Here is a 26,424-nt window from a genome sequence, read left to right as displayed (position 1 = left end):
GAGGGGAAGCGCCTCCACCGGCCGCGCTGCGTGTGCGCGGAACGATTGTCGGCGCGCCGCAGGGCAAAGGGGGAGGAGGCCGGGCGCACCTCGCGGGCCAGGAACGCTGGGAGATGTAGTTTGTTTATGTTAAAATGTAGTTTATTACCCCGGCCCGCGGGGGGACGCCGGGAGTTGCAGTCTGTTGTGCCACAAAGCCTCATGGAAATTGTAGTCTCTAGAAGCGGGGCCGCCGACCTCTCTCCGCGGCCTCTGCGCAGCCCCGTGGGGGACGGAAAAAAAATACTCCAAAAAAAGAGAACCACCAGATAAAGACGTATTGAAAAGGAGGGAGCAAAAGGGGCCGGTGAAACGCCGCCCGGTGCTGCCCCATCCCGCGCTGCGCTGCGCGGCTCGGCAGGAGGCGGCCCGCCCGTCCCCAGCCCCGCTCCGCCTCCGCCAATCACCGCGCGCGGCCCCTCCCGCCCGGCGCCGCCATTGGCCCGCGGCGCTGCCCGTCAGGCGCGGCGGCGGCGGCGATGCCGGTGGCGGCGGCGGGCGCGGAGCCGCCGCGGCGCGGAGCCGCCGCCCGGCCCGGGCTCGGCGGGGCGGGCGGGCCGGGCCGCGCAGCCCGCGGGCCCCGCAGCGGCCGCCGGGGCGCCGCCCGCCGCCGCCGCCGCGCCCGTAGGCGCCCCCCGCGCGCCGCGGGCACGGCGCTCCCGGGATGAAGCGGTGCCGCTCGGACGAGCTGCAGCAGCCCCAGGAGGATCCCGGTGCCGCGGGGGAGTCGCCCGGTCACGGCGTGATGGAGGGCAAGGCCGGCGAGGCGGCGGCGGCCCCCGAGGCGGGCGCTGTCCCGCCGCCGCCGCGCTCCAAGCCCCCCGACCTGAAGGTGAGCGGCGGGGGCAGCCCGGTGGGACACCGGGGACCGGAAAATCCCGGAGCATCGGCGGGGGCTCCCGGTGGGGACCGGTGTGGGGAGATCCCAGCGGGGTCACCGGAACGATGGAGCTCGGGGGTGCCACAGCCCCATCCCCCCGGTCCTACAGGTGTGACCTTGGAGAATGCGGGATGGCTCCTGGATCGGGGCGCTCCGGGATTGGGATAATCCTGGGAATAGCGTGATCCCGGATGAGGACATCCCTAGGAATAGGGTGCTCCTGGATTGGGATGCTCCTAGGATGGGGACGGTCCTGTTACGGGGATCCTACTGGATGAGGATGCTCCAGGGATGACACACTCCTGGGATGGGAATGCTCCTGGATGAGGATGCTCCTGGGATGAGGATCCTCCTGGGGTCGGGATGAGGATGGTCCTCGAATGAGGCGGGTCCCAGTCTGGAGCTGGTCCTGCAGTGAGGACACTCCTGGGACTGGGATTCTCCGGGGATGGAGGAATCCCCGGCAGGGAACGGGGCGTTGGGGGCTGTCCCCCTGCCGAGGGGCTGCGCAAATCCCGGGAATTCCCTGCCGGGAGTCGGGAGGGATGCTCCGGGAGGATCCGGGGCTGCGGCACCGGGAGTGACGGTGTGGAAATGGCCCCGAGGCTGCTCCTGCCGGGCCTCGGGGCCGCTGGATGAGGAAAACAAACCCGCGGCACTGCAGCGCTGCGGGAGGGACAGAGCCCGACCTGGAGCCGGGCACACAATTCCCCTGGCTTTGGGAAAGAAGCAGCTCCGACCCCCTGCTGTTCAACAGGGCTTTATCCCGCAGGGAGGAATTCCCAGCGTGGAACTTGGGGCTGTGCAGGCGTGGGAATGCCGTGGGCAGAGTGGGATGGGCTCAGAGGCACCCCGTGGTGGGATGGACCGAGGGGATGCTCCCACTTCTTGCTTTCAAAAAGCCCTGGAAGAAGTGGGAAATGTCCCTGCTCAACCCTGGGATCCAGGATGGAGCCCCTCGATGTGGCAGCCCAGGTGGCCCTGAGGGTGTCCCCAGGACAGTCAAGGTCACGAGGAAGCCGATGGCAGGGCCAGGAGTGCCCAGCCTGCAGCCATCCCTTCCAGGAAGGCACCAGGAGAGCAGATCCCTGCTCCCAGAGGAAAACTCGGCTGCTGTGAGCACAAGGAGTCCTGTGGACACTGCTGGAGGTGACACAGTGACACGTGGGGCTTTCCCCTCCATGGTCCAGCAGCTCCTGCTCCTGAGGCTGCTGTGGGGAACAGCTGCTGCTGCCCCAAAACAGCTGGAGGGGCCAGGGCCGGGCACATCCATGGGAGGGTGGCACAGCTCATCCCAGAGGAGCTCTGGCTGGGATCCCTGAAGTGTCCCAGGCCAGGCTGGACAGGGCTTGGAGCAGCCTGGGACAGTGGGAGGTGTCCTGCCCACCCAAACAGGGTGGAACTGGATGAGTTTCAAGGTCCCTTCCCAGCCAAACCATAATTCCATGATCCGTGAGGATGTGGAGCTCAGGGCTGTGCTTGGCTTGGTGGCTTGGGACATCCCAAGGGTTTCCCACCCCCAGCTGGGGCACAGAGGCTCAGAAAGGGGTGGGAATGTTGGGCAAAAGGAGCTGCAGCTTCCCGGGGCTGCTCCCAGCACCCCAAACATTCCAGGGCTGGCACATCCCGCTGGAGCTGGAGCTCCTTTGGCCCTGCAGCCTCACCCAGCAGCAGCAGCAGCATCCCAGGCCAAATAAATCCCCATTGATTTTATCGAGCTGGCCGTGCTGCCCTCCCCAGGTTTGCTGCCAGTGCTCACCTTTAATGCGTTTGCAGCTGAGCAATTAATTAAAATAAATCCTCAAACTGGGCAGAGCACAGGGGAAGCTGGGGATGGCTGCTGCCCACAGCTGCCACCGCACTGGGCACTGTGCCACGGCCACCACGAGTGGCACCGTTCATAAATCAGAGTTTTCCTGCCCCAAACCCTCACTGGAGCTGCTGCTGGCATGGGTTTGAGCTGGTCCTGCTGACCCTGCTCCAAATCCAGATTGCTGTGCCCAATGATCAGAAATTCCTGTGCCCATGGATGGGGAATGATCAGAAATTCCTGTCCCCCTGGATGGGGAAGGATCAGAGTAAACTCTTTGCTGCCAGCTGAAGATGGATTTGAGGTGGCACCCTAGAAGCCACAGCCTGCTTGGTGTCACCTCCATCCCTGAATTCCAGCAGATCCGTGGCAGCTCTCCCTTCCCCAGCCCTGGCTGCCTTAGGGAAAAAGAGGGGAAACAGAAGTTCTGGCAAGGAGCAAAGCTGCTGTGTGACAGCTCTGCTCAGGGATTTCTGCAGGAGTGATGGGATCCATCCAAAAGCCTGCATCCAAAAGTGCCACTTTTCCTGAGCCAAGGGTTTTCCCTGGCTCCCTGTTTTCCCTGGCTCCCTGTTTTCCTGGCTCTGTTTTCCCCAGTCTAACCCAGCCCAGGGCTGGAGGTTGAAGCCTGACCCTATTCCCATCTCCAGGTTCACAGTTTTGGTTTTCACAGCTCCTGAACCCAAAAGCCAAGTGAATTCCATCATTCCCAGACCATTCCCACTCCCGGGCAGTGAATTCTGCTATTCCCCACTCCTGGGCAGTGAATTCCATCATTCCCAGTCCATTCCCACTCCTGGGCAGTGAATTCCATCATTCCCAGTCCATTCCCACTCCTGGGCAGTGAATTCTGCTATTCCCCACTCCTGGGCAGTGAATTCCATCATTCCCAGTCCATTCCCACTCCTGGGCAGTGAATTCTGCTATTCCCCACTCCTGGGCAGTGAATTCTGCTATTCCCAGTCCATTCCCCCTCCTGGGCAGTGAATTCTGTTATTCCCAGACCATTCCCACTCCTGGGCAGTGAATTCTGCTATTCCCCAGTCCTGGGCAGTGAATTCCCTGTTATTCCCAGTCCATTCCCCCTCCTGGGCAGTGAATTCCATCATTCCCAGTCCATTCCCCCTCCTGGGCAGGGAACCCCGCGGCTCCCGCAGCGCTCCCGGCTCTGTCGCTGTCGCTGTCGCTGTCGCTGTCGCTGTCGCTCGGCGCTGGCGGTGCCCTGCCCATCGTGACTCACGTTTGTCACATGCTGCTGCTGCTGCTGCTGCCGCTGTCCCCGGAGGAGCAGCGGCTGTGGGGGAGTTCTTCAGCTGCCATTTGGGAACATCCCGACGTTTTCCGTGGCGTTTGTGGCAGCGGGAGGAGCAGGAGCTTGGGATGCTGTGAGAGAAGGGGCTGAGCTGGGCTGGTTGTCACCTCTTGGGGACACCTCCAACCTGTCCCCCAGGCTGGCTGCAGAGTGCTGGGAGCCTCTGGCTCCTTCCCAAGGAGAATCAGCTGGAAAAGCAGCAGCAGGGCTGGAAACCCCACACAGGGATGAGCAGGACCTGCCGGGATCCTGCTGCTCTTTGGGGGCTGTGGCCTCCCCCCTGTGCCCTAAATATGGAATGGAAAGGGCTGAAACTTCCCCCTGTGCCCTAAATGTGGAATGGGATGGGGTGGGAAGGGCTGAAACTTCCCCCTGTGCCCTAAATATGGAATGGGATGGGGTGGGAAGGGCTGAAACTTCCCCCTGTGCCCTAAATATGGAATGGGATGGGGTGGGAAGGGCTGAAACTTCCCCCTGTGCCCTAAATGTGGAATGGGATGGGGTGGGAAGAGCTGAAACTTCCTCCTGTGCCCTAAATATGGAATGGGATGGGGTGGGAAGGGCTGAAACTTCCCCCCAAGTTTGTGCAAATGCTCCAAAGAGCTGCAGATCCTCAGCTGGAGCTCTGGGCGGGCTGGGGAGTTCATCAATAATTAATGATGCCAGCAATTGAGCAGGATTTCACAGCTTGGGACCGTGCTGGAAGGTCGTGGCAACCAGATCCTCTCCTTGTGTGTCTGTCTGAAAGCTGAGGAAGGGGTTTGGGTGTCAGGAATGATTTCCAGAGGAGCTGGGAGGTTTCAGGCTGAAAAACCACCCTGGAGAGCCTGGCACAGCTCTTACAGGGCAGCACAGGGTATTGCCAAAGACTCCAAGCCAAAACTGTCGTCCAAGTCCCAGTTTTCCCTACAAGATATCCTGGTTTGGGGCTAAAATGGGATTTTTCCAGCTCTTCTCAGTGCAGGGGCTTTGATACCCTTAAAAACAAGTCCCCACCAGCAAGCAGAAGAGCCTGGCTGTGCTGATGATAAAGTCCAAAGAAATAAAGATATTTTTGGATTCACCTCAGTGTTTTACAGCTGTCCACACTGAGAAATTAATCTGTGTCCATTGCCTCAGTTAGTAAGCAATGGCTGTTCCAAAATAACCTCTGCTCTGAGCCACCAGTGCTTCCGTGCCAGGAAAATGCCTCTGCTTTGGAAGTGCAGGAGTATCCTGGGAAAACAGGAGAAAACATGAAAAAACAGAGCTTTTCCAGCAGCAGGGAACTCGTTTGTGGCCACACTCACAGCTTTTTAAAGCACACAAACCCAGAGCTGGGATTCAGTGGGTTCCAGCCTGGACAAACAGAACTGGGATCCCTCCTTGCTTCCCTCGTGGTTTTTTTTCCATGCAGATCCCGTGCCCCGAGCCCATGAAAGCTTCTTTCAGAAAAACTTGGAAAGGGCCTGAAGGGAATTTGTTTGAAAAGGTGAATTTTGCTCAGTTGGAGCTGTTGGACCAAGAAGCCCTGAGGGCATCTGGCTCCCACCTCGGAGGGGAAAAACTTCCCCTCCTTTCCTGCCAGCTCCACTTTGAGTTTGTTTTCATCTCCCTCGGGGAAGGGAGTTGGTTGTTTCTTTTCCCTTGGACCTTCTGCAGCTCTGGCCGTGCCCTCCATGGCAGGAATCTGGGGGTTTGGAGTTCTTACCTCTCCGATGCTGCCTCTGTTTCCATAGAGACTCTATAAATAGAATAAAATTTAAATCGTTATTTCCTCAAGAAGCGATTCAGCACCGGAGATTTCTTATCTATTTCCTAGGAAATTTCTTATCTATTTCCTAGGAAATTTCTTATCTATTTCCTTTGTTTGTGAACAGCTCGGGGAGGGATGAAAGGCTTTGCCTGCAGAGTTTGGAGACACAGGATCCCATTGCTGATTCTTTGTCAATATTCCAGCTGGGAGTGATGGATTTGGACCTTGGTGGGATTTTTTAGGGGATTTTTAGGCTGTTCTGTATGGCCACAAGTCCTGCTCTGTCTGGAGGTCATGACTGAAACATCACAGCTTTTCCAAAATCCTCACTTTTTGCTGCTGGGGCTCTGAAGATTCCTGCTGGTTTGGAACAGGAATAAATGTCACGGGAAGAGCATCCCTGGGGACAGTCCTTGCTGCAGGAGAGCAGAGCTGAGGTGGCCTTGGGGACAGTCCCTGCTGCCTTGGGGACAGTTCCTGCTGCCTTGGGGACAGTCCCTGCTGCCTTGGGGACAGTCCCTGCTGCCCTGGGGACAGTCCCTGCTCCCTTGGGGACAGTCCTTGCTGCAGGACAATAGAAATGAGGTGGCCCTGGATGTCACCAAGGTCACAGGACAAAACCAGGGTTGTGCCTTGTGCCCTGCCAGGTCCTGCCCGGTCCTGCTCAGCTGGGAGGGGATTTTTTCTGATCCCAACCATTCCTGCTGGAGCAGGAGCTGGGATTTGGGATGCTCCGAGCCCTTTGGAAGTGCTGGAGTCTGCTGTGCCCCGATCCAGCAAGCACAGGGGATTGTGGAGGGCACGGGGCCAGAATCTGCCGGGATGCAAATCTGGGTGCTGCACACACCCCGGATTTCCCGGATTTCAGCCCTGGCCGGGCTGCCCCGGTGTAATCGGGAGCTGGATCTGTTCCACCATCCATATTCATGACTTCTCCATATTCATGACTTCTTCCCCGCCCTGATTCCGGAGCCTCCCGTGTGTGTGTCCTGGGGAAAGGAGCCCTGGGAGTGCTCCGGTGTCCGCCTCTCCTGCTGGGAACCCGTGGCTGCCCGTTTTGGGCTGGCTTTGGTGGCCCAGGGCCACCAGCTGTGGGGCATCCCCAGAAGGGAGGCCATGGGAAATGGCACAGGGAAACCCCCTGATCCTGCTGGAGCTCGTGTGGCTCTTGCTCCATGGCTGAGCCCACTAATATTTAGTATTTCCAATACTTTCATTAATATTTAGTATTTTCAAGTACTAATATTTAATATTTCCAGTGTTTCCACAAAAATTTTGTATTTCCAAATACTAGTATGTAACACTTCCAGTGTAAATATTCCCATCTTCCAATAAGTGCTGGCAGCAGGGCTTGTTCCCTTCTCCACATCCCTTTGGGCTGCTCCAGAGGATTCCCAGATCCCTCTGGGCTGCTCCAGCGTGTCCCCAAATCCCTCTGGGCTGTTCTAGAGTGTCCCCAAATCCTTCTGGGCTGTTCTAGATTGTCCCCAGATCCCTGTGGGCACTTCCGAAATTCCTCTGGACTGCTCCAAGGGGTCCCCAAATCCCTCTGGGCTGCTCCAGTGTCCTCAAATCACTGTGGGAACTTCCCAAATCCCTCTGGGCTGTTCCAGAGTGTCCCCAGATCCCAGTGGGCAGCGCCTGGGTCGCTTTGGGTTTATCCAGAGTGTCCCCAAATCCCTCTAGGCTGTTCTAGAGTGTCCCCAGATCGCTCTGGGCTGTTCTAGAGTGTCCCCAAATCCCTCTAGGCTGTTCTAGAGTGTCCCCAGGTCGCTCTGGGCTATTCCAGAGTGTCTCCAGATGGCTGTTCCAGAGTGTCCCCAGATCCCAGTGGGCTGTTCCAAAGTGTCCCCAGATGGCTGTTCCAGAGTGTCCCCAGATCCCAGTGGGCTGTTCCAGAGTGTCCCCAGGTCACTCTGGGCTGTTCCAGAGTGTCCCCAGATCCCTCTGGGCTGTTCCAGAGTGTCCCCAGATCCCAGTGGGCTGTTCCAGAGTGTCCCCAGATCTCTCTGGGCTGTTCCAGAGTGTCCCCAGGTCCCTCTGGGCTGTTCCAGAGTGTCCCCAGATGGCTGTTCCAGAGTGTCCCCAGGTCCCTCTGGGCTGCTCCAGAGTGTCCCCAGATGGCTGCTCCAGAGTGTCCCCAGATGGCTGTTCCAGAGTGTCCCCAGATGGCTGCTCCAGTGTCCCCAGATCCAGTGGCCCTGCCCGGTCGCTCCGGGGTCTCTCCCGAGCCGAGCCGGGCACGGGCGGTGCCGATGGCCGGCGCCCGTTCCCACTGACGCCTCCTTGCCCCGCAGAAGATCCAGCAGCTCTCGGAGGGCTCGGTGTTCGGCCACGGCCTGAAGCACCTGTTCCACAGCCGGCGGCGCTCGCGGGAGCGGGAGCAGCACGGCTCGCAGGACTCGCCCGCGCCCGCGCCCGGCGCCTCCGACCACGAGTCCCCGGACGAGAAGGAGCGCTCGCCGGAGATGCACCGCGTGTCCTACGCCGTGTCCCTGCACGACCTGCCCGCCCGCCCCACCGCCTTCAACCGCGTGCTGCAGCAGATCCGCTCCCGCCCCTCCATCAAGCGCGGCTCCAGCCTGCACGGCGGCGGCCGCCGCGCCAAGAGCGGCTCGCTGGAGCCGCAGAGGGGCAGCCCCCACCTGGGCCGCAGAGCCCCCCAGGACAGCGGGCTGGCGGCCATCCTGCACCAGCACCAGGGCAGGCCCCGCTCCTCCTCCACCACCGACACCGCCATCCTGCTGGCCGAGGGCGGCGCTGTCTACCTGCTGGCCGAGGACAGCGAGGGGCTGGAAAAGGTACGGTGGGCACAGGGGATGCGGGGGGTGCAGGGGGCTTGTGGCTCTCTGCAGCTTGGTGAGGGCTGGAAAAGGAAGGGTGGGCAAAGGAGGGGATGGAGGGGGTTTGTGGCTCTCTGCAGCTTGGTGAGGATAGTGAGGGGCTGGAAAAGGTAGGGATGGGGAAAGGAGGGGGTTACACAGGGGCTGAAGGGGTTTTGTGGCTCTCTGCAGCTGGCTGAGGACAGCAAGGGGCTGGATAATATAGGGATGGAGTACCTGGAGGGGTGTGGAGTGGAATTAGGAAATGCTGTGTTCTGCACGGTGTGCACAGGCACAGAGAGAACCTTCCCAAGGGAGAATCCTGAGGTTTTTCCATCTGTACAACTTCAGGAGTGCCCTGAGCCCCGTGGGATGGTGGCACTGTCACAGCCCTGATGGGGACAAGGAGCAGTGGTGCTGTTTGTTTGTTTGTTCCCTTTGGAGGGGTTTTGGGGATCTCTACAGCTCCCTGATTTGGTGCACCTAGAGGGGGTCAGGCTCTGCTCCCACAGGAGAAGGGGACATCACCTTAATCTGTGCCTCAAGAGGTTTAGGTTGGACATCAGGAGGAATTTCTTGCTGTAAATAGTGATTAGACACTGGAAGGGGCTGCCCAAGGGGGTTTGGAGTGCCCATCCCTGGAGGTGTCACCTGGAGTGGGGTTGTCCCTCAGGGCAGTGGTGGCAGCCCTTGGGAACCACTCAGGTGTGGAGCTGCTGGAATTGAGGCTTGTCTCATGAGGAATCAAAGGCAGGAACACAATTCCCAGGGTGGAATTTGAGGGATAAAGAAAAGGGCCTGGCATGACTCCATTCCCGTGGGATGGGGGGATCCAGGGGCAGCTCCAGCCTCAGCTGGGTGCCTGCGATTTGGTCCCATCCCAAATGATTTTGAACCCAGTCTGTGCCAGGCTGCTGGGCAGGATGGTGTTTCCATCTAGTGTTTAGTGCCATTAATTATGCACCAGCCCAATTAGCACACGCTGAGTTCAAGGGACAGGCACTGAGAGGTGCTCTGGGGGCCAGGGGGATTTTCACTGTTGGCTTCTCCCCTCGACCTCCCTGCAGCTCTCAGGGAAATGAGGATCCTCCTTTTTGTGTTTTTAATTCACCTGAGAGTACCAGCAGATTGGAAAAACTTGGCATGGGGACATAGCCAGGCAGGGACATGGGAATGTGCTCCCAGAAGTTAAAAATGTCACTGGATCAGCAGCTTTCCTAGGAGCTGCCCAGAATCTCCTGTCCCCAAATCAGGGCACCCCAACCCTTCCCTCCAGTCCCTGCTTCTCCCTTCTGGAATGTCCCACCCAGACCAAGTGATGCAGGAGCATCGGGTTGTTCATTTGAGCATCTGCAGCCAAAATTCCTCCCCTGGGGCGTGGCCCATGGCACTGCCTTGTGAGGATCCCAATCCCACTGGGATTATGGCCAAAGCCTCCATCCCACTGGGGCAGAAGCACCCCGAGCAGCTCCCTGTCCACTCCCTGAGCAGCACAGAGAGGGGATGAATAATTAACTGCATATGACACAAAGAGTAATAAGAAGAGAGACAACACCTTTGTGAGGCAGTGGAAAAATAACTTATTTAGAGAAACACGAGCCGGGCGATATTCCCGAGCCGGATTGTTTTTCCAGGAGCCCTCAGGAAGCCCTGAGCCTCTGCCTGCAGCAAAGCAGCTCCTCTTCCTCGGGGGTGGGCTCCAGAGGGGGGGCTTGGCCTCATTCCTGCCTTGTCCCCTGGGATCTGGCACCTCCTCCCTGTTTCCAGTCCCATTGGAAGCCCCACGGGATGCACGGGGCCCCTGGGAAAGAGAATTTCCCCCACACACACGAATTTTGTGCTGAATTTCCACCCTTTCCATGAGGAGCACACACTGGATGGGTCCCTCGTGGGATCTCTCAGTCTCAGCAAGTGCCTTTTGAGCAGTTATTGGTGATTTATTTTTTCCTTTTAATTTTTTAAAATTAATTAAGTTCCTGCAGTTCTGCCTTCCCTTTTCCTGCACTAACTCCTCACCCTGTGGAATTTCACACACAAAATTCCTCCCCCCTGCACCCCCTAATTCCCCACAGGAGCAGCCTGTGGTGACAGGGCACATCCAGGGCACCATGGAACAGTCTGGGAATTCGGGGCTGGGAGTTTGTGGTTTACTGTCCTGTGTGTCCCTCTGAGCTCCTGGATGGAGGAGCTCCTTCTCCAGGGCTGGGAGCATCCCTGCATCCCAAAAATCTGCTCTGCCCTGTGTCCCATGGAGCTCTGAGCTGGGGGAGCTCCTTCCCTGGGACCAGGAGCATCCCTGCATCCCAAAAATCCGCTCTGCACTGTGTCTCATGGAGCTCTGAGCTGGAGGAGTTCTTTCCCTGGGGCTGGGAGCATCCCTGCATCCCAAAAATCTGTTCTGCCCTGTGTCCCGCTGATCCGCTGACTGGATGAACTCCTTCCCTGGGACCAGGAGCATCCCTGCATCCCCAAAATCCTCTCTTCCCTGTGTCCCTCCGAGCTCCCGGCTGCAGCAGCTCGTTCCCCGTGGCCGGGAGCATCCCTGCATCCCGAAGCCCGGCTGGGAGCGCTCCTCTCGTTCCCCCCGGGCGGCGTTCGGGGCGCACCCGCCGTGCGGGAGCGGCTGCGGCCGGTGCCGGTGCCGGTGCCGGTGCCGGTGCCGGTGCCGGTGCCGGTGCCGCCGCTCGGCCGTGCTGGCGGCACGTGTGGCAGTGGCAGTGCCGGGCCGGGGGAGGCGGCGGCGGGGAGGGCGCACGGCGCCGGGAGCGTGCTGGGGATCTTTGCGCTGATCTCCCTAATCTCCTGCTGGTGACCCGCCAGGCAGAGGCGGCCACTCGGGAATTAGCGGCCGCAGCGCCCGGCACCGGCAGCGGGGCCGGGGCTGTCCCCGCTGCCCCCCCGTGCCCGCGGCCGCGGCTCGGCCGGTGCTGGCGGGGCTCGGCATCCCCGGGGACCCGCGGGGTCCCGCAGCGCCGGAGCTGGAGCGGGGCGGCCGCGGGGTGCTGTGCCTGGTGCTGCCGGGGAGCTGCACGGACTGCGGGGACTGCGGCATGGTGCACGTGCAGGTGGGAGCGCCGGGACGGGACGGGACGGGACGGGACGGGACGGGACGGGACGGGACGGGCGGGACGGGACGGGACGGGACGGGACGGGACGGGACGGGCGGGGAGCGGCGGCGCCCGTGGCCGTTAGAGGGCGGCGTTACCGCGGCGGGGCCTCTGCCGGGTGTCCGTGTGTCTGTCCGTCCGTGTGTCCGTCTGTCTGCCCGAGTGTCCGTCCGTCCGTGTGCCTGTCCGTCCGTGTGTCCGTCTGTCTGCCCGGGTGTCCGTCCGTTCATGTGTCTGTCCGTGTGCCTGTCCGTCTGTCCGTCCGTGTGTCCATCCGTCCGTGCTCCCGGCCGCCTCCTCCCCGCGTGCCCCCGGCAGTGGATCTGTCGCGAGTGTCACCATTCCGAGTGGCTCTGGAGCCGCCGTGTCCCCGGCCCCGCTGCCCTCGGTGTCCCTGGGCAAGTGACAGCGCCAGCTGCCGCCGCTGGCCGTGTCCCCGCTCCGTGCCCCTCCCGGCGCAGATGCTTCTCCTGTGAGGCTCTGGGGGCACGGGGGAGGCAGCGGGGGCTTCCTGCCACGCCTCAGGCCGGCTCCTGAGCTGTGGGATTTATGGGATTATGTGTGTTTTTATGGGATCACAACCCAAAAGTGCTGTTCCTCTGCTCCAAACTCCTCTCTCCCTGCCCCTGTCCCTGTCCCACCCTCCAGGAGAGTGTCCACACTGTCCTGGGGAGGGACCTGCCCCTGCTGCCCAGCCCTGCTGTTGTGCTGCCTCAAGGGCAGGATTCATCCTGCTAAATTTAGCTTCCCCCGGGTCAGTGGCTATATCAGAGCCAGACGGATTACAGGGAGAAACTCGGAGTTCCCCAGCACCCACCCCGGGGTGGCCATGGGGACAGAGGGGTTTGGGGTGGCCAGAAGGCTGCAGGGTGGCTCAGGGATGGCAGGGAAAGTTCCTGTTCCCTGCCCAGGCTCTGCTCCCTGCCTGGGCCACGTCCAGCTCAGCCCCCTGACCCTCCTGGCATCCAAGTGCCTTTGGTTCCAGTGGGAGGATGTGGTTTCTCCCTCCTACAGCTCCAGTTACCTGGGCTCAGTCAGCAGCTGGGACAGGGACTCTGTGAGGATTGTCCCCACACCTAACCCCGGGCAGAATTTCACCAGGCAGGAGTTTTCCCTCACTTACTACCTCAGTTTCCCCAGCTGGAATCCAGAGTCAGCCCATCCATGAGTCTGGTTAAGTGTCTTGGATTTTCTGACATATCCTCCCCTGCCACCAAAATTCCCAGCAAGTTAAAATCCCTGGGAAGGAGGTGAAATAGGCAAAAGAGAACAGAGGGAGAGGTAAAGCTGCTCTCCCTGCACCCCCCAGCCCCTGGGACATGCCTTGGACACCTCGATCCCAAGGGCTGAGCTGGGCAGCACCAGGGTGCAGAGACCCTCCAAACACCAGGGGCTGGGGGGAACTCCTGACCTGGAATTGGAGGTGTGAGAGTCCAGGTGGGCTCCCCCTCCCCACTCCTGACCTGGAATTGGAGGTATGAGAGTCCAGGTGGGCTCCCCCTCCCCACTCCTGACCTGGAATTGGAGGTGTGAGAGTGCAGGTGGGCTCCCCCTCCCCACCTCCATCTCCCCACGTGCAGCAGGGGAATGAGTCTGAGCCAAGGCTGGTGCTGGGAGCTCCTTCCCGCACTGGGTTGGGATGAGAGCTTTGGAACGAGCAGATAATAGCTGGAAAGACAAAGACACCCGAGATTGCTGCTTAATTAATTCAGGAGGAGAAGAATATCAGACTGTGCTACTGATTCACCCCTGGTGAAGACGTGGTGTTCCTGAGGCTGGGTGACACATGGCTGTTGATTGCAGCCCACCCGCAGCAGCGCTCCCGGGGATTGGGGGTGGGTGCCCAGGGAGCAGGGCAGGGTTTGGGGTGCAGGGTTTGTGATCTCTGCAGCTCATCCCTGCTGCCATGGGCTGGCATTTGGCTCCAGAGCCCAGATGAGGGTCCTGTTTGTGGCTGAGGCTGTGGCTCGGCCTCTCCCTGTTTCCGCCTCAAATCCTCTGTGCAGAAACTCCCAAAAATCCCCCCTGGCTGTGCAAACCCTGCTGAGCTGCTGGGGGCTTTAGTGCCATGTCAGGGCACTCCCTCCAGCAAAAACAGCTGCAGGAAGGTTCCCAAATATTCTCCAGGCATAGGCAGGCCCTGCCTGGCTTCACCCATGAGGGGTGGTGGCTGAGCTGTCCCTTCAGAGCTGTCCCTTGCCGTGACCTGCCAGCCCACAGGGCACAAGGGACAGGCCCAGCTTGGGGATGTGGTGTGGAAATAGGAAACACTGGGTTCCACACAGTGGGGTCAGGCACAGAGAGAGCCTTCCCAAGGGAGAATCCTGGGGTTTTTCCATCTTACAGCTGCACTTCAGGAGTGCCCTGAGCCCCGTGGGGCGGTGGCACTGTCACAGCCCCATGGGGACAGCGAGCAGTGCTGGCTCTTTGTTTGTTTGTTCCCTTTGGGAAGCAGCACTCGGTGGTGCTGTTTGTTCCTGGGCACAGTTGGAGGATTGGGATCAGCCATGTGGCATCTGTCCTGTTCCTGCTGCCCCCAGCTGCCCCCCAGCCTGTGCTGCTCCTCCTTGGCTGCTCTGGAGGCTCCTCTGTGAATCCTCCTCAGCCCTGAGGGAGGGAGAGGATCTGGCTGCTTCCCACAGCTCTGCCCTGGCAAAAGGACACTGCTCCTGAATTCTCTGCTGGGTGTCCTTGTGAGTATCCCCCTGCTCTGCTCTCCTTCCTGGTGAGGATTTGGGATGTGCAGGGGTAAGGAGTGAGGAGCTGCAGGAGGAGGCTCACAAGCTGCTTGCTCCAAACACCATATCCTGGAATGGGATGCTAAGGAGCAGTGGGTTTGGCAGATCTCTACCTGTATCAGCATCCCAATAATACATATGCAGTTTTCCCAGCCCACTCAAGGAGGGTTTTCCTGCTGGTTTTAATTCCTGCTGCTCTGTGCTAAGCTCAGCCCCAGGCAAAGCAAAGCCCAAGCCCCAAAGCTGCCCCAGATTTGTGTGGCAGCACAAGGGGCCCCACCTGGTGCTCAGCCCAAGGCTTTATAGCTGGATCCTGCCCTGCCCAGCACCAGCACACACCAAATCTGCCCTGATTTTGTGGGAAAATCCAGGGGTTTTCTTTGCAGGGGAGCTGGCATTTATTTCTAAATTTGCCTTGTACAGTCAGGCCTGAAAAACAGCTGCCAGAGGGAAGGATGATGGGGAGTCTGATACCAACCTCTTGGGTAATTCCCTTGCAGAATTCCCATTTTTCCCGTGCCAGGAGGGGTTTAGCATCCCGTGGAAGGGAGTCTGTGCCCTCGGGAGGGGAGATGCTGCCCCACTGCTCTGCCTTGCTCGGCTGGGGCATTCATCAGCGAGCTCTTTGTTGTTTGCAATGATTTGTTAACCTTCCCCTCCTGCTGGGGAGCTGGCAGCAGGTGTTTTCCTGGGAATCCTGCATCTGAGGTTCTCAATAAGTCACAGAAATGCTCTCCAGGGCTCCTTGCAGCAGCCTGCCTGCACTGGCTCTTCCTGAACATCCCAGCCTTTATCAGCTCAGCCCTTTTCAAGTCCTCACTCCATCATCCTCCTCTGGGAAATTCCTGCTCCTCCATCTTTTCCCAAGGCTGGGAACAGGGTTTGTGGGGGTCTGAGCTGTGGGTGACATCGTGGTTCCCCCTAGGATGGGTGAACCACTCCTTTCCCAGCCCCAAAAACCACAGAGGGGAAGCAGAAGGGCTCTAGGGCCAGCCCCAGCACCTTAAAGAGGGAACTGGCAAGCAGGAAGGGTGCTTTCCACAGTGTCCTGTGCAGCTGGGTGACTCCCCTGCCCTGCTGAGACAGCAGCAGAGCGATGGGAAGTGACCTCTGCCTGCTGAGCTAAAAGCAGAAGTGATGCTATGGCAGATAGCAGGGCCGGGCTGTCCGGCCCTGTCACCTGCCCCGAGTGACAGCAGAGGCATCCGGGCAGGCTGCGCCATCCCCCCGGCAAGCAGGGATGGGCCAGGACAGGAGCCTGCCCAGCGGGGAGCAGGGGAGCCCCGGGTGCTGCCGGTGCCACCGCCGGGGGCGGCTCTGCCGTGTCACCCCCCGTCAGCTCTGCCGTGTCACCCCCCGTCCCCGGGCTGTCCCTGCCCGGTCCCCGCGGCTCCGTGCGGCACCGGCAGGAAGCTCTGTCCCGTCCTCACCCTGCCCTGGCACGGCTGAGCGCCGCATGGTAGGCACGGCTGCGGTCTGGGTGGAATTCCCGGGGAGTCTGCTCATCCCTGTGCCTGGGCACGGAGGCATCGGCAGCCGGGGCTGCAAGGGGACGAGGATTTTGGGGCCATGTCCGGCTGCTCCAGCTCTGCCTTCTGCCCCTGCTGGGGGAGGGCACAGCGGGCACGGGCAGCAGTGCTGCTGCACAGCCCGGGGTGCAGCACCGCACCCGCAGTGCCAGGGTGGGTGTGGGACAGCCCGGGGGCGATGGCAGTGCCAGGGTGGGTGTGGGACAGCCCGGGGGCGATGGCAGTGCCAGGCTGGGTGTGGGACAGCCCGGGGGCGATGGCAGTGCCAGGCTGGGTGTGGGGACAGCCCGGGGGCGATGGCAGTGCCAGGGTGGGTGTAGGGACAGCCCGGGGGCGATGGCAGTGCCAGGCTGGGTGTGGGACAGCCCGGGGGCGATGGCAGTGCCAGGGTGGGTGTGGGACAGCCTGGGGGCAATGGCAGTGCCAGGCTGGGTGTGGGACAGCCCGGGGGCGATGGCAGTGCCAGGCTGGGTGTGGGACAGCCTGGGGGCGATGGCAGTGCCAGGGTGGGTATGGGGACAGCCCGGGGGCGATGGCAGTGCCAGGCTGGGTGTGGGACAGCCCGGGGGCGATGGCAGTGCCAGGCTGGGTGTGGGACAGCCTGGGGGCAATGGCAGTGCCAGGGTGGGTGTAGGGACAGCCCGGGGGTGATGGCAGTGCCAGGGTGGGTATGGGGACAGCTCGGGGACGATGGCACTGCCAGGCTGAGCAGGGCTCAGCGTGGGAGCAGCACAGGCTGCTCCATTCCCGGGGGTCTGGGGCACGTTCAGCTCATGGCTCCAGCCTGCACCCTTCAAAGGGTGCCTGCCAACACTTCCTAACTAAAACACCGAACTAGCAAACCCTGCTGGGGGGGGTTTTGAGGAATAGCTACAGCAGAGAGCTGCAGAGGAGCCCGGCTCAGCCAGCCCACTGTGAACATCCACACCGGGCTCTGGGCAGTGGCTGGATGTGTTTTCTGTGCCGGGTGTGTTCTCCCGTGGCAGAATGGGGTCAGTGCCACCCCCACTCTCATGGGTGACAGGGACAGATCCAGGTCCTGCTCCAAGACCCCTCCTGGTGCTGGCACGAGTGCTCATTCCCGTTTGTAATTCCCTCAGGCCACCCATCTCCTTGCTCGATTACAGGATATTTTTTTTCCCCGATTGTTTTCCACTCTCATTTTTCCTTTCTGGATGCCTCCCCCTGCCTCTCGCGGGCTTTTCTGTCCCGCTCTGTGACACAGCAGATGACAAGAGCCCGTCCCGACCTCCTGCGTCAGGGCACAGGCAGCGTATGGGGCTGGAGGCGTGTGAATATCCCGGCACGGGGACGAGGGGGGTTTTGCGTTACAGCCGGAGAGCTGGGCTGGCTGGGAGCTGTAAACAGCTCGGGCAGATTTCCTGAGTCGGCAATCCCGCCGGAGCCAGCGCCTCCGTCCCTGCGCGCCGGGAACGCGCGGGGAGCGCTCGGGATCGCGCCGGGATCGCTCCGGGATCGCGCCGGGATCGCGCCGGGATCGCTCCGGGAACGCGGGGCCAGCCCTGACGGGTCTGCGAGAGGCTTCTCCTCTTCCTCCTCCTCCCTCCCTGCTGCTCCCCCTAAACTTCTCTGCGTCCCCTCGCCGGGAATCCTGCCATGGCAGCCGGCGCCGCCCGGGCAGCGCTGCCAGCCTTGGGGACACCGCGGGGACACGGCCGGGCAAGCAACTAACCCTGGGGCACCCCAGCCCTGCCCGCCATGGAGGTACGTCCTGGCAGCTTTTGGGGTTCGGGTAAGGTGGTGGGGAGGATGTGATGGGCACAGAGACCCACGGGGGGTTCCGGTGCCCCCGTTCCTCAGGGGATGAAAGCAGCGAGTGAAACCCCCAGCGCCGTCCGTGCCGGGTGGGAAACTGCTGCAGCTGGAAGCCTGAACGTTAATCCCTGCATTATGTAAGGAAAATTATTGCCAGGCTGGGGAATGAGTGCAGGGAGTGCTGCCAGCCCGTTGTGCCCATCCAGGGGTGGCACAGAGGGGGACACGGTGCTGCTGGCCCCTGGCACTGCTGCAGGCTCAGAAGGAGGGTGGGAATTGTGAGTCAGGGCTCCTGCTGCTGTTCTCAACACCTGGGTGAGTCTGGGGGGAATAACAGCTCAGCTCAGGGAGGCACAGGGCTGGGAACACATGTGGGAATGGGGACAGGACACTCAGCATGTCCCCAGTGACACCAGGTGTCACCAGCTATGGGGATGCTGTGCTGGGAAAGTGCTCTAAAGAACAGGAGCCACATGGAATACCTGCCCCAAACCACCCTCCCCACATCCATCACACACCTGCATTTCTGTGCTGGCTGTGGCCCCTCCCTGATGGCATTCCTCGGCCACCAAGGCACGGTAACACTTGTGCTGCACAGATCAGGGCAGCAGGTCCCTGGACCTGCCCTGGATTTGGCATCAGTGGCACTTGTTCTTGTTTTTCCCATGCTGGAAGGTGCACATGGTCCTTCCCACGGCTGTTTGTCCCTGTGCTGGATTCCAGCCAGGAATCACTGACACTTTGTGGGGAAAGTCCTTGCGTGGGGTGGGCACAGCCACAGCTCATCCCCAGCACTTCCCAGGGAGCTGCAGGCTCAGAAAACAGAATAGTCCAAGGGGTGATGTCAGTGCCTCCAGAATTTTGCTCTGAACTTTGCAATAGTTGTGCAATTTCTTAAAAATGGGGTTAAATACGGGTGTGGATGTACTGGGACAGCCACGGCCCCGAGGTGGGGACACAACCCTGAGCTGGGGGGGGCAGCCTTGATTTGGGGTGACATCCCCGAGCTGGGGGGACATCCCTGAGCTGGGGACACATCCTTGAGCTGCTCACCTGCCAGCTGGGCTCATCCCTACCCAACCAGGAGCCCAGCATTGCATAATTGTGCCCAGCCCTGGCCCTCTGGGCGCTGTTTGCTCAGCTCATTAGCTGGAGCCTTTTGCAGATCTCAGCTCTCCTGGGCTCAGCTCTGTTGATAAGAATAATTTCCCTGCCCTCGTCCTGCATTCCTCCCGCATCCCACATCAGCCCTGGCTCTGCCCTCCCAGCCTGCCTGGAAAACAAGCTCTGCAAAACAGCGTTTTCCAGATCAGGATGAAATTCTGCTTCATCTGGTGCCTGCCAGCAGGTTTGCTGCATGTAGGGAAAGTGTGGCTTTTCGTAATCCCCTCGTTAAATCCCCTGCACAGTCGCTGGGATTTAGCAGGCAGGGTCTGTTAATGCCCCAGGGATCCACATTGTCTTTTTTTGGGGGTTGTTTTCAAAGCAATAACCTGATGTGCCTTCCCAGGATGGCAGGGGTCAGGATTTCAGCCCAGTGCTGGATCCCTGCTGTCCCCTACCCATCCCAGATGTAATCCCATGGACAAATCATGGAGTTACAGAATGGTTTGGTTTAGGAGGGACCATAAAACCCATCCAGTCCCACCCCTGCCATGGACAGGGACATCTTTCACCATCCCAGGATGCTCCAACCCAGCCTTGGACACTTCCAGGGATGGTGCAGCCATGGATTCTCTGGGAATTCCATCTCACCACCCTCACAGCCAGGAATTCCTTCCCAAAATCCCATCTAAACCTCTTTTCCAACCCAAAAGATTGGCTTTACAGAGGGCAACTCCCTCTTTGGAAAAAGAGTTTGAGCAACTTCTCCCCTCCCCAGCGGGTGTTTCCCGTTTGGCCTCTCCAGAGCTGCCCTTTCCTTTGCCACGGTCACTTTTTCCCTTTTCTGTCCAAAGAATTGCACATCTGGGCAAAAAGTCTGTTTCCTGCTGTTTCTAATTTCTGCCTCGTGATAACAAAACCAAAGCAAAACCCTCAGTGGAGGGCCCAGTCTAAAAATAGCCTGGAAGTGGGGTCTGAAAACCAAGGGTTTGTTATGACTTCACTTTTATTTTTAAAAAATTGCCACTGCAGGCAGAGTGAACCCAGCTGGGATTGGCCTTTTGCTCCCATCCTCTGGCCCTTGCTCCATCACAGCATCACAGTAAGGAGACAGGAAAAGCTTTGGGGAATGGGCTGGGGGGAAGCTGAGATGAAATCCCAACACCCCCAGACTCCCAGCAGAACACAAAAAATGGGAAAAAGGGGATGGGAGGGAATAACAGGAGGGCTTTGGCTTTTCCAAGCCCCTGCTCCAGATGGGAGTGTTCCCAAGCAGCATCTTGAGAGAACATTCCTCCCTCTTCCCCCCTGCATTTCCTGGTGATACACACTCCCAAGCAATGATCCTGCAGCTTTATCCCTATTAAAGGGTCACTCGGGGAAAGTGGGATGGAAATGAGAAATTATTCAGGTCTGCCAAGAGTATTTAACTTTCAAGCAGCTCTTAATTAGAAGCCAGGAGCCATTTACACAACCAGGGAGGTTTTGCATAAGAATCTGCATGTAAAACCCAGCAACTGGGAAGATTTAGGGATTTTTATGGTTTTTTTAATTATTATTTTTATTTTTAAATTTTTCCCAACTGGCCAAGCAGTGTGTCCAGGTTGGAGAGCACGAGGCAGGGCCTGGGTTGCAAATGTGCCTTCAGGCAAATGATTTCCTCTCCCAGAGCTCCAGTTTTGCCATCTGTAAAATGGAATTTTTGGCATTTGTCCAAATTCCCTGTGGTGGCAGCTGGTGTTTGCAAGAAGAGCTTGGCACTGCCAGGTGAGGGAGCTTGGAAAAGCAGAGGAGTCTTTGCACCTGCAGCTCTGGGAGCAGGAGCTGTTCCCCAGTCCCCCAAAATTGGGATTAGGGCAGTTCCTCTTGGGCTGGACAGCTGGGGGTGTATCTGAAAGCAGGACTGAAACACCTGGAGCTGCTCAGTCCTTGTGCTCCGTGCTGCTCTGGGGACTGATTTGATGGGGAATCCTGGTTCTCCTCACCCCTTCTTCCCAGAGAAATCCCAGTTCCCATCTGTGCGCAAGGTGAGGCTGGGAAGGCAGAGTCAGAATTCCTCAGGGAAAATCCAGCCCTGAACCACAACTGGCTGCTGTGCTCTTCATGGTGTGTTCCTGGGATCTACTGGTGTGTTCCTGGGATCTACTGGGGCATTCCTGGGGTCTACTGGTGTGTTCCTGGGATCTACTGGTGCATTCCTGGGATCTGCTGGTGTATTCCTGGGATTTGCTGGTGTGTTCCTGGGATCTGCTGGTGTGTTCCTAGGATCAGGTGGTGTATTCCTGGGATCTACTGGGGTGTTCCTGGGATCTGCTGTTGTGTTCCTGGGATCTACTGGTGTGTTCCTAGGGTCATCTGGTGTATTCCTGGGATTCCAGCCAGGCTTGCATGGCTGGGGCATCTCCAACCAACCAGAAAACTCCCCCAACTTCTCCAGTTAATGATTCTCCTGCCCAGTTCTCGCCTCTTCCTTGCATCCCGAGCCCAGTTCCCTCTGTCCCCTCCCATTCCCGGGGTTTCTCCTCCCTGCCCTGAGCACCCCCCTCCTTTTTCTGCCCCGCCAGCTGGACAAGGGCGACGCGACCCCCCTGAACCTGCCGGCGGGCGCGGGGCACGGCGACGCCGAGGGCCCCGTGTGCCTGGACGTGCCCGATGGCACCCCCGACCCCCAGCGCACCAAAGCCGCCATCGAGCACCTGCACCAGAAGATCCTCAAGATCACGGAGCAGATCAAGATCGAGCAGGAGGCGCGGGACGACAACGTGGCCGAGTACCTGAAGCTGGCCAACAACGCCGACAAGCAGCAGGCGTCGCGCATCAAGCAGGTGTTTGAGAAGAAGAACCAGAAGTCGGCGCAGACCATCGCGCAGCTGCACAAGAAGCTGGAGCACTACCACAAGAAGCTGAAGGAGATCGAGCAGAACGGCCCCTCCCGGCAGCCCAAGGACGTTTTCCGGGACATGCACCAAGGGCTGAAGGACGTGGGCGCCAACGTGCGCTCCAGCATCAGCGGCTTCAGCGGCGGCGTGGTGGAGGGGGTCAAGGGGGGGCTCTCGGGGCTGTCCCAGGCCACCCACACGGCCGTGGTGTCCAAGCCGCGCGAGTTCGCCAGCCTGATCCGCAACAAGTTCGGCAGCGCCGACAACATCGCGCACCTGAAGGACGCGCTGGACGACGGGCACCCCGAGGAGGCGGCGCGGGCGCTGAGCGGCAGCGCCACGCTGGTGTCCAGCCCCAAGTACGGCAGCGACGACGAGTGCTCCAGCGCCACCTCGGGCTCCGCCGGCGGCAGCAACTCCGGCGCGGGGCCCGGCGGGATGGGCAGCCCCAAGTCCAACACGCTGGACAGCCACCACAACAACTTCGACACCATCCTGGAGGAGCTGAGGGAGATCAAGGACAGCCAGTCCCACCTGGAGGACTCCATGGAGGACCTGAAGGCGCAGCTGCAGCGGGATTACACCTACATGACCCAGTGCCTGCAGGAGGAGCGCTACAGGTAGGGCAGGTGTCACCCGGGGTGGCTCTCTGGGCACCACGAGCCTCCCTGCTGGGCTGGTCCGGCCAGGAGACGCGGGGAGCTGCAGCCCTCCTCTCTGCCAGAGCTCCACGGAGGGTCTGAGGCGCTTCCCCACAGCAGGGGAGGGGGGCGGGGGCGGGGTGGTGTCCCCGGTGCCGGGGGGGCTCAGGCAGGTGTCCCAGCCCAGTGCCCTGCGCAGGTACGAGCGCCTGGAGGAGCAGCTGAACGACCTGACGGAGCTGCACCAGAACGAGATGACCAACCTGAAGCAGGAGCTGGCCAGCATGGAGGAGAAGGTGGCCTACCAGTCCTACGAGAGGGCACGGGACATCCAGGTAGGGCTGTGGGAGGGCTCAGCCCCCCTCTGCTCCCTGCAGCCACACAGTGAGGGACAGGCCCTGGGCTGGGCAGGGGGTCCCTTCTCTCAGCACTCTTCAGGTGAGGTTCTCCCCGTCACAGCAAGAGGCAGGTGACAAAAGCACGTCCCCAAAACCAGGGAATCCCAGACTGGTGTGAGTTGGAAGGGACTTTAAAAATCACCCATGGGCAGGAGCACCCTCTACTACCCCAGGCTGCTCCAACCTGGCCTGGGACGCTTCCATGGATGAGACAGCCATGGATTTTCTGGGAATCCCATCCCACTCTCACAGGGAGGAATTCCTTCCCTGCCCTCCATCCCCCCGTGTCCTGTCACTCCTGCCCTACTGGTGTCCTGCTCTGCTCAGCTGAGCTGTGACAAACCACGTGTGGGCCAGCACAGTTCCCTGTGAGCCACCCCCCAGCACCCAGAGAGACCAAAAATGCCCATCAGCAGATCCCAGGATCCCCGGGGAGTCTGGAGCCCCTCTGGGGACAGCCCTGGAGCCGCTGCCCCCTCTGTCCCCGGCAGGAGGCCGTGGAGTCGTGCCTGACGCGGGTGACCAAGCTGGAGCTGCAGCAGCAGCAGCAGCAGGTGGTGCAGCTGGAAGGGGTGGAGAACGCCAACGCCCGGGCCCTGCTGGGCAAGTTCATCAACGTCATCCTGGCCCTGATGGCCGTGCTGCTCGTCTTCGTCTCCACCATCGCCAACTTCATCACGCCGCTCATGAAGACCCGCATGCGCATCCTCAGCACCGCCCTGCTCCTGCTCTTCCTCTTCTTCCTCTGGAAGCACTGGGACTCCATCAGCTACTTCCTGGAGCACGTGCTGCTCCCCAGCTGAGCCCCCAGCCCGGGGCTTTCGTTTCCTGACGAGGAGAGGGACGGGGGATGAGGGTCCAAAGCCTGGGCTCGGCTGTCCCGGCCCTCCGCGGATCTGGGATCCCTCTGGGATGTGTGGGAAGGGTGGGAGGGGGGCGAGGAGGAGTTTTGGAGGGCACTTGTGGTTTCTGGATTTTTCTAAGGGGTTTTGGGTGTTTTTTTAAAGGTCATCCTGAAGTTCCCGGGAAGGAGATTTTCTCCAGGGGTCTTCAGTTGGTGGGAAGGATTGAGCTGGACCAAACTTGGCTCTGGGAGAACTTCCAGCAGGGAGAGGAGGGGGGTTCATTTTTTGGGGCAGGATTTTCCCTTTCAGCCTTGACAACCAAGGTGGCAAAAAGTCCTGGGATGGAGCAAAAGCAAAGCAGGTGGAGATGGAGACAGCAGGGCCACGACAAACACAGCAGGACACACACGTGCCAGCAGCCCGGCAGGACAGGGCGGGGCTGTGACACCCCCGGTGTGCCACACCCAGGCCACACCCAGGCCACACCCAGGGCAGTCAGCGCCGGCACAAGCAACACCCCCTGCGCTGGTTTCACTTCCTGACTTCCCAACTCTTTGGCTTTAGTTGATCCGATCTCTTCAGGGACGCCTGGACTCATCCAGCCTCTGCCCCGTGTCGTGTGTGTGTGCGTGTGTGCGGTTTTTAATTTAATTCCAGACTCTGTTTCCATTTGTGAATCAAAGCTGGTGGGGCAGGGGGAGGAGGGGCAGCAGCTGCTCCCCCCAGCCCCTCCCCAGAGCACAGCATGCTGTCTCGGATGGTTCTTAAATTATTTCATACCTATATATTTATGTAATATATCTATACACACACATATATATATAAATATATATATAAAATACCTGCACAGTCAGGGCTTCCTCTGGTGCAGCTGCTCCACTCACTTTGAAACCCTGAACCACTTGGCCTCAGGTGAGAATTTGGCCCCAAACATTTTCAGTGGTGATTCCCAGGACTGGCACAGGGTGTTTGGGAGGGCTGAGGGTCCCTCTGCCCCCTCCTCTGTGCTCCCAGGACCAAGCCCAGCCCTGCTGTGGCCTCATATCAGGGTCCCTGCATCCTCTCTTGAGCACCACAGCTGGCAGGTGATAAAGGTTTGGTGTCAGAGATAAGGCCCAGGGCAGGAGCAGGGCCATGCCCAGGTGGGGTGCACAGGTATGGACAGGACAGAGCTTTGTGGAGGCTCCCAGGTGCTGCAGGGGACACCCAGGGCAGGTCCCCTGCAGAGGGAATGGTCAGGAGTGGTCACCTGAGCAAGGGGGGCTTGCCCAGAGCTGGGGAATCTGTCCCACCCTCAGCAGAATTCCCTCATCTGCCTCTTCCCAGCCAGGTGCATCCTGCACCAGGTCAGCCCTGACACCATCAAAGGAACAAAACCGTGAGGAATTTAATTCCAGAATTCCTGATTTAACCTTAAACTGGGCTCCGTGCCCTGCCTGAGCCCAGCTCGGGAGCCCGGCGGTGCAGCTGCCCCCGCCCTGCGAGGGAGGGAGGAGATGGGGGAAAAAACCGGGAGGAGATGGGGGGAAAAACCGGGAGGAGATGGGGGAAAAAACCGGGAGGAGATGGGGAAAAAAACCGGGAGGAGATGGGGGGAAAAACCGGGAGGAGATGGGGGGAAAAACCGGGAGGAGATGGGTGAAAAAAACCTCGTTCCTGATTTTATCAGCGTCCGGCTGGGCAGGGGCTGCAGGAGGGGAATTCTGCCACGAGAGGGATTGCGGGAAGGGGATTCTGCGGGAAGGGGATGCTCCAGAAAAGGAATTCTCCAGAAAAGGAATTCTGCTGGAAGGGGATTCTCCGGGACGGGAATTCTCCAGGATGGGAATTCTCCAGGATGGGAATTCTCCGGGACGGGAATTCTCTGGAACGGGAATTCTCCAGGACGGGAATTCCCCAGGACGGGAATGCGGCGCTGCGGCCGCAGGGGGGCCCCCCGTCCCCGCCGCAGATCCCGGAGCGCTCCGGAGCGTGTTCCTGTGCGGCCGGGCAGGGACAGGACAGGGACAGGGACAGGGACAGGGACAGGAATCAGGGTGGGGTCACAGCTCCCCAAGTAACCCCTCCCTGTCCCCCAGCGCAGCATCAGCAATCGTGCCGCCACAGGATGGTTTGGGCTGAAGGGACCTTGAAGTCCCCCCAGTGCCCCCCGTGCCGTGGGCAGGGGCACCTGCCGCTATCCCCGGCTGCCCCAAGCCCCATAACCCGGCTTTGGGCACTGCCCTGGGGCAGCCGCGGCTCTGGGAAATCCATCCCCGGCCCTCACCACCCTCCCTTTGAAAATTGCCATCCCCGTGTCCGCTCCGACCCCACCCTCTGCAGTTGAAACTCTTCGTTCCCCTCGTGCTGTGACACAATCGCCGTGAAGTGGAGGCGGTTTTGGGGCAGGAGCCCCACACGTGCGAGCCCTGTCCCCCCCTCGCCGCCTGTGGCACTTGGGGACATTCATTCAGGTCATGCCTGGCACTGCCCATCCCTGCGGCCTCGTTGGCAGCGGCCGAGGAGGCCCCAGGCTGGGGCAGCGGGAAGAGGCTCGTTCCTCCAGCCGGGGCCATCCCATCCCATCCCATCCCATCCCATCCCATCCCATCCCATCCCATCCCGGTGGGAATTTCGGGATCTCATGCTCACGGCCCTGCTGTCCCCATATCCCCATGTCCCCATATCCCCTCCTCCCTCCTCTCCAGCCAGCAGAGACCCCCCCGGGCCGGGCTCGGGCCGAGCCCCCTCTGACGGGCGAGCATCTGGCGCTGGGGGGCCACTGGCAGCAGCGAGGGGGAGCTGCGAGCCCCGCTCGGGAGCTGCTGCT

The 26,424-nt window shown here is 60.2% G+C and overlaps 1 protein-coding gene across 2 annotated transcripts; it reads left to right on the top strand.

The window, feature by feature from the left end:
- The first annotated feature begins 561 nt into the window (after positions 1-561).
- On the top strand, positions 562-24,468 carry TMCC2 (transmembrane and coiled-coil domain family 2). Of its 2 annotated transcripts, XM_079327285.1 has the most exons (5): positions 562-871; positions 8,074-8,577; positions 21,417-22,351; positions 22,572-22,707; positions 23,262-23,647. In XM_079327285.1, the coding sequence occupies exons 1-5, from the start codon at positions 704-706 to the stop codon at positions 23,571-23,573; spliced, it is 2,055 nt and encodes a 684-aa protein (XP_079183411.1). In that variant the 5' UTR covers positions 562-703; the 3' UTR covers positions 23,574-23,647. The 2 variants fall into 2 exon arrangements, with proteins under 2 accessions (XP_079183411.1, XP_079183412.1); XM_079327286.1 differs by lacking the exons at positions 562-871; positions 8,074-8,577 and adding an exon at positions 17,097-17,697 and having other exon boundaries at positions 23,262-24,468.
- Positions 24,469-26,424: the final 1,956 nt, after the last annotated feature.

The sequence above is a fragment of the Erithacus rubecula genome (assembly GCF_903797595.1).
Source record: "Erithacus rubecula genome assembly, chromosome: 26".
In the NCBI taxonomy this organism is placed as follows: domain Eukaryota; kingdom Metazoa; phylum Chordata; class Aves; order Passeriformes; family Muscicapidae; genus Erithacus; species Erithacus rubecula.
This window is presented reverse-complemented; position numbering and strand designations above follow the sequence as displayed.

Excerpts from the sequence above, each read along its gene's own strand:
- TMCC2 (XM_079327285.1), top strand. The coding sequence starts at position 704 with ATGAAGCGGTGCCGCTCGGACGAGCTGCAGCAGCCCCAGGAGGATCCC. Across the intron at positions 872-8,073 it reads CCAAGCCCCCCGACCTGAAG|AAGATCCAGCAGCTCTCGGA; the intron begins GTGAGCGGCGGG and ends CTTGCCCCGCAG. Across the intron at positions 8,578-21,416 it reads ACAGCGAGGGGCTGGAAAAG|CTGGACAAGGGCGACGCGAC; the intron begins GTACGGTGGGCA and ends CTGCCCCGCCAG.